This window comes from Bactrocera neohumeralis, unplaced genomic scaffold, assembly GCF_024586455.1.
Source record: "Bactrocera neohumeralis isolate Rockhampton unplaced genomic scaffold, APGP_CSIRO_Bneo_wtdbg2-racon-allhic-juicebox.fasta_v2 cluster11, whole genome shotgun sequence".
In the NCBI taxonomy this organism is placed as follows: Eukaryota; Metazoa; Arthropoda; class Insecta; order Diptera; family Tephritidae; genus Bactrocera; species Bactrocera neohumeralis.
Window position 1 is genome coordinate 17,752,177 of NW_026089624.1, and position 16,717 is coordinate 17,768,893.

At 35.6% G+C, this 16,717-nt stretch overlaps 1 protein-coding gene and 1 long non-coding RNA gene across 3 annotated transcripts in view; both read right to left on the reverse strand.

The window, feature by feature from the left end:
• Nucleotides 1-2,376: 2,376 nt before the first annotated feature.
• The window catches only part of LOC126766094 (uncharacterized), a 56,944-nt gene continuing 42,603 nt past the window's right edge, over nt 2,377-16,717 (reverse strand). The window contains exon 13 of one of the 2 annotated variants that reach the window (XM_050483857.1): nt 2,377-2,715. In XM_050483857.1, the coding sequence (XP_050339814.1) occupies nt 2,714-2,715 (2 nt within the window). In that variant the 3' untranslated portion in view covers nt 2,377-2,713. Of the gene's footprint in view, nt 2,716-13,408; nt 16,688-16,717 lie in introns of those variants that run through there. The other variant, XM_050483854.1, reaches the window with a different exon arrangement.
• Nucleotides 3,141-8,197, reverse strand: LOC126766251 (uncharacterized). The gene is made up of 3 exons (XR_007668775.1): nt 7,666-8,197; nt 7,213-7,598; nt 3,141-4,445 (listed from the first exon to the last, which is right to left on the reverse strand). It is a non-coding gene; the product is annotated as an uncharacterized LOC126766251 (long non-coding RNA).

The window sequence follows — 16,717 nt, forward strand, 5'->3', positions numbered from 1 at the left end:
TTGTCATTTTGTAACACTTACTTCTTTTTTGAGATTGAATAAAGCACCACATGTAACGTGCTAAAACGCAAATTTAATAGCATAATTACTATGTATTGCTGAAACTAAGGTATAACCTAAATTTATTATGTATTTGAATATTAAAATAATTAGTGATTATGCTATTAAATTGTAGCTTATATAAAACGTTTTTATTTTAACATAGCGCCATCTGTTGAATACTTACTCAATCCAATCAATAATTATCGTCATCTGTTAGAATCTTTTGGAGCTAACAGATAATTGTGACTCTCAAATAATAGACAAATAATATACAAATAATTTGCAATAATATAATATTGCGATTATAAATTGAGATGTAAGCTATTCTATCTCTCAAGTTGGATCAAATTGCACACGGTGTGCAATCAAATGTAAAATCGCTTCAGTAGTTTAGGCGTCCATCGCGGACAAACAACGTGACACGCGATTTTTACAAATAATTTGCAATTATATAATATTGCGATTATAAATTTAGATGTAAGCTATCGGTTCAGTAGTTTAGTAGCAGGATTCTGTAACCAGTCTCTAGTCTCTATTTGAGACATTTTGTGGTGAAGTCTCAATTTGTGACTAGTTACTATTCACTAAACAGTCTCTAGAGTTAGTTTCAAAATAGATAGCTAGCAGATCACAAAACTAAAAAGAACTCTTGTCTGTCATTTTGAATGTACTGAATAGAGATCATCATAGATATTAATCGGTTGTCGTTTTTTTATATTTTGTAAGCAACTCAAACACGAAAAGGTTAAAAATAAATCAATTTTACATACACTTCGTAAATATTATGAAACAAAGCGAACATATATTTTTATTTTTATTGATAATTATGTTTTTTGACTATGTTATAGGAAATTTAATATTTCTTATCGACATACTATATTTATTTTCATTCAAGTGTAAAAAAATCTCTGAATAAGGAAATGTAATAGATTTTGTGACTGTCACTTACAGAATACCAAAATCGTCTCAAGTCTCTAACTTAAAATCTCAAATTTAAAGAGTTGAGACTGTATCACAGTACAGAATCGCACGGTAGGCGTCCATCGCTTCTTTGTAAAGATTTACCTCCTTCCATTTCGTAGGCGGAATGATGGACCTTTCAAATCATTTAGCTGCTGAGCAAGCCCGATCCAAAGCTCTTCCAACCTTTTTGGTCGCGTGGGCTCATTTTTGTGGAGCTTCATTTCAGGGCGAAGCTCAAGAAATGCTAAATAGCATTCAATTTGGTCTTTTGTTGTCCGCAATGATTCTGCAAATGTAACAGTTAATTATATACAAGTAAAAGAATATAACAGCAAATGTTTCATTTAACGTTTTCTTAATTTTGTTTTCCATTTTGAATGTATTCACAATTCACTTATAGAGATCATCACGGATAATAATCGATTGTTGGTGTTTATGTTTTATACAAAACTCAATCAGGTAAAATTAAAAACAAAATCAATTTCACATAAATTTTAGCTCTGTCGTATTTCGAATAAAACATTTCATTTTTAGTTTTATTGGTAATTAAGCTTTTTTACTGCGTTAACGATAATTTAATATTTGTTATCGACAGTATTTTTTGATTCAGGTTTTAAATACATCTCTAAATAATGAAATGTGATAGATGGTCAGACCTGTTCGTTTTCAGTTGAGAGACTGGCAAATTTTTAGTGACTGTCACTTACAGAATAGCGAAATCGTCTCAAGTCACAAAAATTGTCTCTAACTTAAAATCTCAAATTTAGAGATCCGAATCCGAATCGCACTGTTAACGTTTTTTTCTTGTTTTTCATTCGTATCAGGTCAAGTGATACATCTAGATTTTAATTCCAAAAAATACGAAAATACTCGATTTGTGATATTGTAAAGTGTTTCACCATCTCCTACTCCAAACAGTGTAGCTACTTTCAAAATCGCCGCACCCGATGAACCTAAAGGATATAAGGTTGTGGCTAGGTATAGATCTACCGAAAATTGCCTAATAGATTGATCGTTGTTAAACTGTCTTTGATCAATAATGATCTCTTGAGATTCGGAGCATTTGTTGGAAACGTTCTTCGTCTAAATGTTCAAGAATATTAGATCTTCATTTCAAACACTTAGGCACATTTTGATAATTTCCGGGATGATTCGGTAAGATAACTGGAAGATTTTCATCTAATTTATCCATAGTATTCCAATAGCTATCGTCGTCTAAAAAGTTCAAATTTTGATTTTTTAAAGCCTAAAAAAGTGAAATAAACAACTATTATCCAAATGTATTAATATATTAAAAGCTGCCTCTTCAATTATCAAATTAACAAGTTTTTGTTTCTCAGAAGTGTGCGACTTTTTAAAAAAATAAATTCGTTAACTTTTAGCAAGTTGCTGTTTTTGTTTGTTTTTTATTCAGTCATAATAATTATTATAATAGTCATTCCTAATATTAATTCACAATAAATTGACCGAATCAGCTATTCATATATCACCAGATTCTGCAATGGGTGTTCTGGTGCCATTGCATATTTCGGTACAGAACTTTTGCATTTTGTGTCATCGTGCAATCTTGCAAGAGTAAGAGAATCCCCCTGATGATTTTCGTCATCGCGATTTATTCTCGTCAATAGGTAAGATACATATGTCATGACATTTGTACATGAGTCCTGGTTAAATCAAAGTGCAATCTGTCACAATGTTCTGAAAGTAATTCTAAAAGAAATACTGTAAATAGTTTTAGTGGAAAAAACTTGTTTCAAGCTAAATAGGATTTATGCTACTTATTTGATATTGAATATCGATTCACATATAAGCCTGTACGTCCGGTATACATACAAAAAAGTACCCGGATATTTTAAATAAATTCAAAGCATTTAATTATTTATCAGTATTTATTTTTTCGTCTTTAATCCTCACCAGATGTAATACACTTACATATGTCAACGATTTTTCTAGACCTCGAAACACATTTCATAAACACTTTTTGGAATGACCAAATTTTGTCGTATCACTTCGATCGACTGAAAACGGTTTCCACGGAGCGGCAATTTTTGGTTGGGAAACAATCACACAGAGACAAATATGGTGAACACGGTGGTTAATCGATGGCATTCAAAACGGGTATAAATTGGTCACAATTTTAGTCTTGAAAAAAAAAATTAAGCTTTATCGGGACGAGTTGAGCAAGAACGCATTACATCCCCTAAATATCCACTAAAATCATTTGAATGGATTCGCGAGAGATGTCGAGCTCCTTTGCCATCTCTTTAATATTTGCATAACAATTTTCAAGCACCATATCCGTCACTTTTTTAATATATTCATCAGCGCAAGTTTTTTCCAATATTCGCAATGCTTCTGCACAAGAAACTTGGTTATAAATACAAAATTTGAGACAAATTCTTTGTTTGAATTTTTATTCATTGTAAAAATCACAACCCACTACTCAGGTGTACCGACTTAAGTAGCTGCTGTAAACAAATAGGTTGACAGATCGCGGTCATGTTTAGCAAAGTTATTAAGGAAAGTCCTACTAACTTAGCTAAATACATTTTTTATGAAATAATAGGTTGTCAAAAAAGTCTTGCCGTATTTTCGCTAGTTGGCGCTGAAAGCGCGTAGTTCTAGTTTTATTCGTCGCATCGGGTCATGCTATACCTTTTTGGAAAGCTCATTTCACGCGTTAACACGTGTTTGATTGATTGCCGTTTCTTTTAAGTCGTTCGTGAGTTATAGCGTCGCAAACATGGAGCAAAATGAAGAGAAAATAAGGCATATCTTACAGTACTACTACGATAAAGGCAAAAATGCATCTCAAGCCGCCAATAAAATGTGAACAGTTTATGGACCCGATACAGTTTCCATTTCCACCGCACAACTATGGTTTCAACGTTTTCGGTCTGGTGTAGAGGTGGTCGAAGATGCGCCACGCTCCGGAAGGCCTGTCGTCGAAAATTGCGATAAAATCGCTGAATTGGTCGAAAGAGACCGGCATAGTAGCAGCCATAGCATCGGTCAAGAGCTGGGCATGAGTCATCAAAAATTCATTTCAATTTCAATTAAAAAAACAAAATTCAATAAAAATACCGCAAGACAATATTAAATAGCAGTGATGTAATTAAAAAGGAACTGCAAATCTAATACGCCTCCTCAAAATTTACACTAAAAAGAAAATTATAAAATAAAGTAAAATTATTTCATATTTTTATATGACGAGTTGTGCACTCTGGGAAATTACAATTACATAGTCCAACATTGCAAGGATTGGGAAAAACCCAGAAAAACCCAATCAGACTACAATTACTTATGATTAAGATATACATTTAAATAATTAGTTTTATGTTATATTCAATTTTTCTCTTCTACCAGTCCCATTTGACATCTCAGTTTTAGGAATCGGTCTGCAGGTAATGGTTTCGTCAAAATATCAGGTAACTGTTTATCTGTAGGAGTAAACTCAAGAATAATTACCTTATTTTCAATTTGTTCTCTAGAAAAATGATACTTTATATCAATATGTTTTGTTCTTTTGTGACATGAAGGGTTATTAGCAATACATTTACAACCTTGATTATCTTCACAAATCTTTAATGAATTTAACAACTCAACCTTTATACTTTTCAACAACGATTTAAACCATAAAGCTTCTCTTACAGCTTCAAATAATGCCATATATTCTGCTTCAGTTGATGACGCAACTACAGAATTTTGTTTATTTGTATTACAAAAAAATTAAGCATGATTCAAACATTTGAAATAAATATCGTGTAGTATTTTTTCTATCAGTTTCACTCCCGCCCCAATCAGAGTCAACAAAACCTATTAAAATATTTTTATAATCAGGTTTCTTAATGTAAACTAACTTTAAATCAATAGTACCTTTAAGGTATCTGAGAACTCTTCTTAAACATCTCCATAATTCTGCATTATTTTTGTTGGTACATCTACTTAAAATATTAATTGATGTACTTAAGTTTGGCGCTATAATCGTGTAAGCGGTGTCTACGCCAATTAAGAATTAAGACTTAAGTCTGGTCGGGAACATATCGGTCATCTGAATTTAATGCCTCATAATCGATTTTACTTGGAAGTGGAGTACTAACAGGTTTACAGTCGTTCATTTTAAATTTATTCAGCATATTTTTAATGTAAGTGGTTTGACTTAAGCATAACTGATTCTCTTTCTGTTCAATTTTTATTCTAATGAAATGTCGGATCTCAAATAAGTCTGTCATTCTAAATTTATTCATCAAATAATTTTTACATTCGGTTATTATTTTAATATTTGCAGTTGCAATAACCATATCGTCTACATATAGTAGCACATACACATTTTTCGATATGTCCCCTTTGTCAAGAATGTAAATGCAACGATCCACTGTGGAATTCACAAAACCCATTTCCTTTAATACTCTATCAAAAACATCAAACCAACATCTAGCAGCTTGCTTAAGACCGTATATGGCTTTATTTAATTTACAGACTTTGTCTGTATCACAGGATAATCCTGATGGAACTGTCATGTAAACTTACTCTTTTAACGTACCGTTTAGAAATACTGTTTTAACGTCCATGTGATGAACTTTTAAACCAAATTGGTTGGAGAAAGTTAATATAAAGCGAAAACTCGAAATTCTAGCTATTGGAGCAAACGTGTCATAATAATCGTTTAAATATTCTTGTGTAAAACCTTGAGCAACAAGTCTTGCCTTGTGTTTGACTGGGTTGCCTAATTCGTCGTGCTTAATTGCAAAAACTCATTTACAATCATCTATATTTTTATGTTTAGGTCTTTGCACAAGTGCCCAAGTTTTGTTATAAGAATGCGAATCTAGTTCTTCCTCTATTGCTTTTTCCCCAATAAGACCTATCACTTCTACTTTCTATTTCCTCAAATGTATATGGAGTGCTACTAATGAAAGTGTGTGCATTCATTATACAATTATATGACAGTGAGTTTTATTTATTATCTGATATCCGTTTGCGATCCTTTTATCTTTCACTTCTTCTAACATCGTTATTATATATCGGTTGTGGACCTGACAATTTAGAACTGTGTTCATCTACCGATACATTTTCAACCGTATTTACCAAATCACAATTTTTATCATATTTGTCCAAATAATCACACTGTTCATCTGATTTAAGTATTTCAGATTTTTCTTCCGTACTTTCATTCGGGAATTTTTGTTTCATTCTTTCCGTACTATCATTCGGGAATTTTTCTTTCATAGCTTCCGTACTATCATTCGGGAATTTTTCTTTCATACTTTCCGTACTGTCATTCGGGAATTTTTCTTTCATACTTTCCGTACTCTTATTCGAGATTTTTCTTTCATACTTTCCGTGCTCTCATTCGGGAAATTAAAGCCTTTTCATTGGACACTATCTTTCATTACATTCCTGGAATGTACTATATTTGTTTCATCTACAATAACATCTCTTGCTGTTATAAAGCCTCTGTTATCTTCGTCCCATAATTTAAACCCATTCGGTTCGTATCCAACAAGTATACATTTCTTTGATTTCGCATCAAATTTCCTTTTTCTTCTTTTGTTATGCACATATACTGTCGAACCGAATACCTTCAAATACTTTAAATTCGGTTTTCTATTATGCCACAGTTCATATGGAGCCTTTGTACTATTCCTCAAAGCTCTACTTGGACTTACATTAATTAAATAGGTAGCTGTCAATACTGCTTCGCCCCAAAAACACTTGTCTAATTTTGCACCATTTACCATAGCCCGCGCTTTTTCTGTTATTGTTGTTATCATTCGTTCGGACACACCTTCAACTGTGGAGTGTGTGGAACTGTTAAATGGTAAGTGATTCCTTTTTGAACACATTAATTCTTCATCTCATTCGATAAGTATTCACAACTTTTGAATGGAAATGTGCTTCACTTTTAGCGACAAAATCTTTAAACATTACAAAAACGTCAGATTTATAAGTGATTAAATACGTTACACAATAATATGTTTTTCAAAAGGTAATCTAGCCTGTTTTCCATTAATACAAGCCTCACATAAATCATTGTTAGTTTGTACAGTGTTTAAAAGATGAGTATCATTGAACATATCTTTACTTTGAATTTCTAAAAACTTGCCTCTACTAATAAGTCCCAACCGCTCATGCCACAATTGGTATTTAATGATGTATATACTTTACTACATAATGTCAATTCAATATATGGTACGCTATACATACTTTTGTTTCCAAGAATTATTTACTTCACCATTTTTAGATACTTTGACACCTTCTTTATGAAATACGATGGTCATATCAGGGTTTCGCATCTTTCTAACAGAAAGTAAGTTTTCCGGTATATCACGGCAAAATAAAACATTCTCTAGAGTGATCGGATTTTGTAAATTGTTGTGTAGTCTCACTATGCCTTTCTTTGTTGCGTACATGTATTCACCGCACTTTGCTACTGCGATTTCCACTGGCGGATCCAATTCAATATACTCAATAAACATGCTGTCCCCGTTTATCAAGTGGTCAGAAGCCCCAGAATATAAAACAAATGATACAGTGTTATCCTTTCGTCTCGCTACACCGCGTCCCGTCATGAACGCAAATCCCCTGTCTTGCTGTACAGTTGCAATTTGAACGGTTTTGGTTATTTCAGAACCTTGTTTGTTTAAACTCTTTTTATACCTGTAACAGTCCTTTTTAATGTGACCTATTTTTCCACATTTTCCACAATGATGACATTTTAACTTCTTTTTAAAATTACTTTTGAAATATTTTTGCTTGTACTTATTTTTAAAATTATATGTTGTTATTTTGTGAACGTTTTGTGAAATGCTCCCTACGGCTTGTAGAACTTTTACACTTGTGTCTCTATCAGCACTTCTAAGTTTTTTTTCATGATCAAGTTATCGATTTTTCACAAATGCCAATGTTAATATACCTCAGATAACGTTTCAATCGCGGTTATAACACCATCATAAGACGATGGTAAAGTAAGTAACAAATGTGATACTTTATCCATCTCGTCGATCTTAGCTCCCGAAGCTAACTGTTCAGTTATCAAATCATCAAAAACATTGAAATGAATCAATAGCTGTGATTCACTTTTGAATTTTAATGAGAGTAGTTTTTTTCGTACAGCCAACTGCGTTGCTAAACTTTCTTTCATATATCGTATCCAAATTTGCAAAAATTTGCCTAGCTGTACTTTCGTTGCTTGCAAACTTTTCGCGTTCCTTGCAGTTTTCTGCCATGCTTCATCAGGATCCTCTGGGGTATTTTCGTCTATAACCTTTAAAGCGTCGACCTCAGCCAAAAGCGCTCTAACTCGAATCCATATTCCACACTTTTCGCCGCAAAATGGAGCAATGCCTCGCTTTGCCCTCTCCATGGCTATTGGCGTATACTGGGCTCATAACCTGTTGAATTTATGCAGAGTAATCTTACAATCAACACAAAATAAACATCAAACACAATGTTAAATCCACGCAAAGTAATTTTATTATTAACACTTCCAAATTAAGAACAAACACAATTTATAAAATTAACTTTTTCTCTCATTTATTTTAGACGCGTGCGGCCAACTCGACTTTCAAATATGTACTGAAATTCAAATATGAAAAACGTACATATTTCATTGTAATAGAAGAAAAGTAATAAAGTGTAAATTTTGATCTTTTTACTGCGAATATTCACAATATTAAATAGCAGTGATGTAATTAAAAAGGAACTGCAAATCTAATAATAAGTATGAAAACACAGAAACGTTTATTGACTTTTTGAAAGCTGTTACTTGATTTACACAAAGTTTGGCTTGGTATTTCAAAATGAACTGATTTACTCCCGAACAACGTTGGCAATGTAAATCGAGCAGTCCTGGATCGGTTTGACACCACGTTTACCCCAGTGTATAGTTCGCATCTTCAGAGACGCCGTACATTGTGCACCGAAGACGTTATTGTTAAATGAGTCTATCCGTCATCGTGTGCAATATTTATAACTGTGCCTATCCCCTTTGTAGAATTTGTGAAAGAATTGAAGCGTTCAGTAAATGGGCTCTAAATGAAATAGCCACCGATCCCGATTTTTAACAAGACAATTTTGTTCAACCAAGAACCTTTAACATATGAGCTTCTTGGTTGAACAAAATTGTCGTGCTAAAAATCGGGGGCACACATTATTATTACATTTGGATTGATGATAATCTACAAGCCATTGTTGAGACGCCGTAAACTCTCAAACGATTTTTGTTTTTCTGAATGTTTTGTTTCACATAACTCAAGAAGCTCACTACTTCCGGTCTTTGACCAAGTATCCTCTGGGTAGCCTAAGAACATCCGTTCGAAGGCGAGCTAAAGTGAGAAGGCGAAACATCCCCTACATAGGGTTGTGCGCTGGGTTTGGGACCCGCCACGTAAAAAACACCCCAGTGAATAGATATAACCAGTCTCGAATGAGAGACCTCCCTTTTGATGACGACCATGGCAAACAAAATAAGGACTACGATATAAGGGCATGCACCGGTATGTCCGGACCCTTAATTGGGAAGGTGCCGCTGCCCAGCTGGTTGATGTCCTCGCAAAAATAAAGGCTGACATCACCGCGTCCAAGAAATGCGATGGACGGGACAAGGACAGAGACGAGTAGGTCCTTGTGACATTTACTACAGTGGCCATATAAAGGAGCGCAAGCTTGGTGTTGGATTCGTGGTGGGAGAGAGACTCCGTCGCCGAGTACTATCATTCACTCCGGTGAATGAACGTCACTCCGGTGAATGAACGTCTAGCCACAATCCGCATCAAAGCGAGGTTCTTCAACATATCGCTGATTTGCGCAAACGCCCACGGAAGAGAAGGACGATGTGACCAAAGATGCCTTCAATGAGCGCTTGGAGCGCGCTTATGAGAGCTGCCCCCACCACGATGTCAAATCGTGCTTGGCGACTTTAACGCCAGGGTGGGCAAAGAAGGTATATTTGGCACTACGGTCGGTAAATTCAGACTTCACAATGAAACATTCCCAAATGGGTTGAGGCTGATTGACTTCGCCGGGGCCCGAAATATGCTTATCTGTAGTACTAGATTCCAGCATAAGAAGATTCATCAAGCTACCTGGCTGTCTCCGGATCGAAAAACTACCAACCAGATCGATCATGTTGTGATAGACGGAAGACACGTCTCCAGTGTTTTAGATGTGAGTGCGCTCCGAGGTCCTAACAACGACTCGGACCACTATCTTGTTGCAGCAAAGATTCGCACCCGCCTCTGTGCAGCAAAAAACGCACGCCACCAAACAAAAGGAAGGTTCGACATCGAGAAGCTGCAATCACAACAGCCAGCGGAACGATTTTCTACTCGGCTTGCACACCTGCTCTTTGAGAGCACTCGTCAACAACTCGGTATAAGGGAACTGTGGGACGGTATTTCAAATTCCTTACGTACAGCTGCAACCGAAGCCTTTGGTTTTCGGAAAGTGCAAAAGAACAGCTGGTACGACGAGGAGTGCCGTGTCACAGCGGGGGAAAACAGGCTGCCTACCTCGCAACGTTACGATCGACCACAACACATCCGGGATGGGACAGATACCGAGAGTTGAAGAGGGAAGCGAGACGTATTTGCATACAGACAAGGAAAGAGGCCGAAATGCGTGAGTACGAAGAGCTTGATAAGCTGGCCGACAAGGGTAATGCTCGAAAATTCTACGAAAAAGTGCTGCGGCTTACAGAAGGTTTCAAGACCGGAGCATACTCTTGTTGAACCCACAAAGTTGATTTAGTCACCGATGCCCAGAGCATACTTAAATTATGGAGGGAACACTTCTCCAGCCTGCTGAATGGCAGTGAATGCACAACGCCAGGAGAGGGCGAATCGATGACGATGGAGCAGACGTTCCATTACCCGACCATGAAGAAGTTCGAATAGCAATTACCCGCCTGAAGAACAACAAAGCGGCGGGGGCCGATGGATTGCCGGAGGAGCTGCCTTTATGCCGCGATGTCTGAATTTGGCATCCCCGCAAAACTAATACGGCTGTGTAAACTGACGTTGAGTAACAGTAAAAGCTCCGTTAGGATCGGGAAGGACCTCTCCGAACAGTTTGATACCAAAAGGGGTTTCAGAAAAGGCGACTCCCTATCGCGCGACTTCTTCAACCTGCTTCTGGAGAAAATAGTTCGAGCTGCAGAACTAAATAGAGAAGGTACCATCTTCTATAAGAGTGTACAGCCACTGGCGTATGCCGACGATATTGATATCATCGTCCTCAATACCCACGACGTTAGTTCTGCTTTCTCCAGGCTGGACAAGGAAGCACAGAAAATGGGTCTGGCAGTGAACGAGGGCAAGACCAAATATCTCCTGTCATCAAACAAACAGTCGTCGCACTCGCGACTTGGCTCTCACGTCTCTGCTGACAGTCATAACTTTGAAGTTGTAGATAATTTTGTCTATCTAGGAACCAGCGTAAACACCACCAACAATGTCAGCCTAGAAATCCAACGCAGGATTGCTCTTGCCAACAGGTGCTATTTCGGACTGAATAGGCAATTGAAAAGTAAAGTCCTCTCTCGACAAACAAAAGCTAAACTCTATAAGTCGCTCATAATTCCCGTCCTACTATATGGTGCAGAAGCTTGGGCGATGACAACAACCGATGAGTCGACGTTACGAGTTTTCGAGAGAAAAATTCTGGATGGAACGATGAGCTGTACAAGATATACGACGACATTGACATAGTTCAGCGAATTAAAAGACAGCGGCTCCGCTGGCTAGGTCATGTTGTCCGGATGGATGAAAACACTCCATCTCTGAAAGTATTCGACGCAGTACCCGCCAGGGGAAGCAGAGGAAGAGGAAGACCTCCACTCCGTTGGAAGGACCAAGTGGAGAAGGACCTGGCTTCGCTTGGAATATCCAATTGGCGCAACGTAGCGAATTGGCGCGCTGTTGTTAACTCGGCTATAATCGCGTAAGCGGTGTCTACGCCAATTAAGAAGAAGAAGAAGAATTGGATTTTGTTGACATGGACAACCTTCCGTTCTAACAAGATGGCGATATATGTCATACAGCCAATGAAACAATCAATTTATTAAAGTCTTATTGATGACATACGGCCCGTGTTGCTGTAAAAATTGGTAGAAAGTAGGGCCTTTCGGCTGGAATTTATCCGAGCCACCCGCCACGGTCACTTGTATGACATAATTTTTCAAACATAACGGCATTCCCTCATGTTTATAATAAAGCGAAATTCTTGGTCATAAAAAAATTGCATGCGTTTTATTTTTTCTTAAAACCACAGGTTTAAAAATACACCTTTTATATTTATACATCGATTTCTCTACGAACTTCGCTGATTCCGCTTTAGCCTATATGAAACTAAATGATGATAAAGATTCAGGATATTTTCTGTTGGGCTATTTCTATAATTTAATAAGAAAATAAAACAACAGGTAGAACAAACAACTAAATTGGATATAGAAAAAAAAAAACGTATGGGTGTAAAGTAGAAAGAGACGAAAATATAAAGTTAGCAAATTTGGGGCCACAAGTATCTGCTTGCAGTCATAATTTGAAGTCTTGAGGCCATCATAAGTTTTAATGATATTAAATGGTATTCCTTCAGATGCAATTAATGTCTCTTCGGGTGTTCCTCAAGGTAGTCATCGTGGCCCGGTTCTGTTCTTTGTATTTATGAACGATATCCCTTCTGTAATAGAGTACCCAAAATTTGTATTATGTGCCGACGACGTAAAGTTTTTTAAATCATATACTTCTATTGATGAAAGATGATAGAAATGATTTGCCATTGAATCTCAAAAAAAGTAAATGATGTAGTTTTCCGTAGAACTGTATAACCCCCTCTTTATGTAAAACTATAGACTAGAGAAAGCTTTTAACTTTGTGATTTGAGAGTTACTGTGGAACTTAAACATAATTTTAGTCTTCATATTGATAAAATGATTTGAAAGCAAAAGGTGTATTTAGTTTTGTTAAACGCTGGTCTGAAGAATTTAGAAATCTGCATGATACAAAAACTATTTCTACAGCCTGGTTGGAATAAGTTGTAGTTTTTTTTCTCTTGTCTGAAGTTTTAATTACAATCCCGGATTACGCCCCTAACTAACGGTTGGAAATCGTTCGGCTATTAAAAAAATTGGGACAGTGTTTTATACAAATTGGGTTTTACAAAACGGACTCGAAATTTTATATACACACCCCACACCCTATCCCATTATTGATATATGATCCAAGTTTTTTTTATTATATTTAATATTTGCCTATACTACACACCTACCATATGTACTAGCTCAATGTGACATTTGTAGGAAGGGAAATAAAATTTCGTTAGATATGAACTTTTCGAGTGAGTCGTATATGTGTGCAACAAACTAGCAAAATAAGAAGTTATTTTAATCAAAAATAGTCTCAAATTAATTTTTCTTTATCTATGTTTACTTTTACTTATCTAAACTTACAACGAGGTTACGTACAAACAAAGTACACTTATTTCGTTTAAATATTTTGTAGCAACGTCCAGTGATTAAAAAACTTAAAGTTACATAATATGTGTGTATTTAAGGTGTTCATAAATATATATGTACATATAGTCGTATGTATACATAACTTTTTGTTAATAAGACTAGACAATCCATTCTCCTGACATGGGTAAGTTATTGTCGGATATGTCTAGCAAGAACTTGGTCGGATTTTGGAAAATGAAACAGCGTTTTATCATCTGTTCTTATATCTAAAGCTTAGTATCCAGCTCTCAAGAAATGTAAAAACTTCATATAAAAACGCTTAAGAAATGGTCAAGAAAATTTCCTGCGGTAAATTATCTTGTGCTAGTATGCAGCTCTAAAGAAATTTAGTACTAATTTTAAATACATTTTTCAATAAAATGCGTATTTGGCAATCCTGGTTTTGCGAAGAAACAATTAATCAACAATTGTTTCTTGAAGGAAATTCAAAGTAATCGTTAAATTCATTCTAAATTGGTTAAAATCATTATTATGAAGTATATTTCATTTTGAAATGTTGCATAAAACTCACCAATCATCAACAACATTTCTTAAATCGCAATGAAAATATTTATGTTATTACACACATACATGCATATTTTTTTTCTTGAGCAATTACTTAAGAGCGGGATACTAAGCTTAACATTTTCTAAAATACATACATACATGTATATACATATATGCTTTAACATAATAGCGTAATTATTTACCAGGAAATATGTATTATGTGTGGACATGTTTAAAGAACAATTTTTACGCATATTTACCGCAGGCGATACGACGTAAGTAGTTATAAAGCAAAGCTAGCTACTACCATATATTTTGCTCCGATTGATAACAAAAGGATAGCAATGGGTAGGTGCCTTTTATATTTCGGGATTTGGCAATCATAGTGTTGCAATCTGGCAACTGACAACTTGATCGTAAAGTTTGATATTTTTGATGTTATATACACTCAGAGCGTTTTGACATACGACCGCTATTTGTGTTGTATACAATAACTTGAAATATTAATCTCAGCCCAAAAATGGAATTAAGTCACTCTCATTTTCATGCACAAGGACCAGGGTTCATCAATGGTAAGGTGAATTCAATCGAGGTCGCAGTTCACTCCAAGACGAATTTTGTGAAGGTCGTCCAAAATCAGTTGCTGTTCCGGAAACTATTGATTTTGTACGCAAAGTGATATTGCAAGATCGTCATGTGAGCTATCGTGGGATAGAGGCAACTATAGGCATTAGTGGGACTAGCCTACATTCAATATTGCACCGACATTTGACTATAAAAATATTTGTTCACGTTGGAGCCCACACAATTTGTCGATCGTTCAAAAAAACGCTCGTGTTTATTGGTCGAGAGAAGTGTTAAAATAACACTTAACAACTATAAAAATATTTGTTCACGTTGGAGCCCACACAATTTGTCGATCGTTCAAAAAAACGCTCGTGTTTATTGGTCGAGAGAAGTGTTAAAATAGTAACACGATGGAGATGCTTCGAAATACGTGAATCGTGGACTTACGCGAATGAGCAGTCGACTGTATGGGTGTTTTAAGATGAGCCGAACACAACTAAAGTTTTTCACACACGAAGCACTTCCAGGCAAATGATTGCTTGTTTTCTAGAACAACTAGACATATCCCTACAATATGTACTACGTAGTAAAAGATAATACTTTAAAGTGTATGTTTTGGAAATACTGCAAACTGAGTGGCAAAAGTGCTTCGAAAACTGATGCAAACGAATGCAAGAGTATATAGATTTTTATAAAGAATATTCTGAAAAAACAATAAAGCGATTTTCTATGATTAATATTTGTTTTGTTCCCTAATACCGAAATTTAAAAGGCAATACACGTAATAACATAGGTATTATTTAACTGCTGCAAGCATTCAAAAGTTTGCGGCGAACTCATATTGTTTTTTGGTCCCAGTGTAAGAGGATTTTTATTGCTGCCTTAAGAGGAAAGGAATAAGAAAGTCTTAACATTTCGGAGGTTACTATGGTTTCCATTGCTAGTTTTCACGGCTTCAAAAAATTCTCTTGTTTAATTCAATAAAGTCTCTAGAATATTTTCCTAATTATTGATTTAAAGTTTTCTCCTCTTTGCTCGATATCAGCTGTATAGTCACTTACAACTTTAAATGCGTTTTTCTCGAAACTGTGTTTTCAAAGTCGCTTTCTGGCGAACTACTCAATAAGAATGAAATTAAACACAGATCTTGGAGACATATGTATATTAGAAGGTCTTGAATGAAGGATTTTTTTGTTGCCCTATTACAAGTATTTATAAAAAAAGTCGAAATTTTCCCAGAATTTAGATTTTTTTTATAAACGGCATTTTTTTGTGTTTCCTTCGCCTAATACCAAGTTTATGGTCTTAGTTAAAACAATAATTTTTTTCTTTTTACTTTTGATGGTCCTGTAAGAAGTTCTGCTGTCAACACAACGAATCTTTGGAATAATAAAAAGTTCGAAAATAACATTGAAACTAGGCCGTTTTTGGCTCGAGGAAAACCATGTAACCTCTTAATACTATATTTCCTGAGTAGTGAAATTTCTTCACGGTTATTTAGAATCATTCTAATAGGAGAGTAATTATCAATAGGGTACACAATTCTCTTGATGCATACCTTTCAACAGATTTCAAGGTTTCAATCTCAACACTACTATGTCTATTTTTTTTCGCTGCCATATTTGGCACTCTTTATTAGTTCCTGTCGTTTATAAAGATTCGCGTTACTTGTTGTTGTTAAGGAAACTGTTGCATCTTGAATAGGCGATCGTTCCATTTCTTGCGATTGGAGCTGCTTCTGTTGATGCTGTTTATTAGTGTACACATTCTCAAAATCAGCGGTTTTCGACCGCAGTATCACGCCGCCAAAATTGGAAATGCTCGCTGGTGATTTATGTACAAGATTTTCTGTGTTCCTTCTAAGTAATGAATCGTATGTATTCGGGTTCGAAATATCACCGATTGATTGTTTAAGGGACTCTTCCGGTTCGACAGAGGCGTATTGAGTCGGAGCTGTTAGTAATGCTTGTGTTGTAGACTGCAGTCGTAAATAGTTTGGTCGATTATTATGAATTTGATGCTGTTTTCGTTCCTGCACTATCTGAACTGGTCGATAATCATTTGTGGATCTTTCAATTTTGGTTGAAATGGACAATGATCCGGCGATTGGAATATCTTGAATATTTACAAAAAGAGAAACCAGAA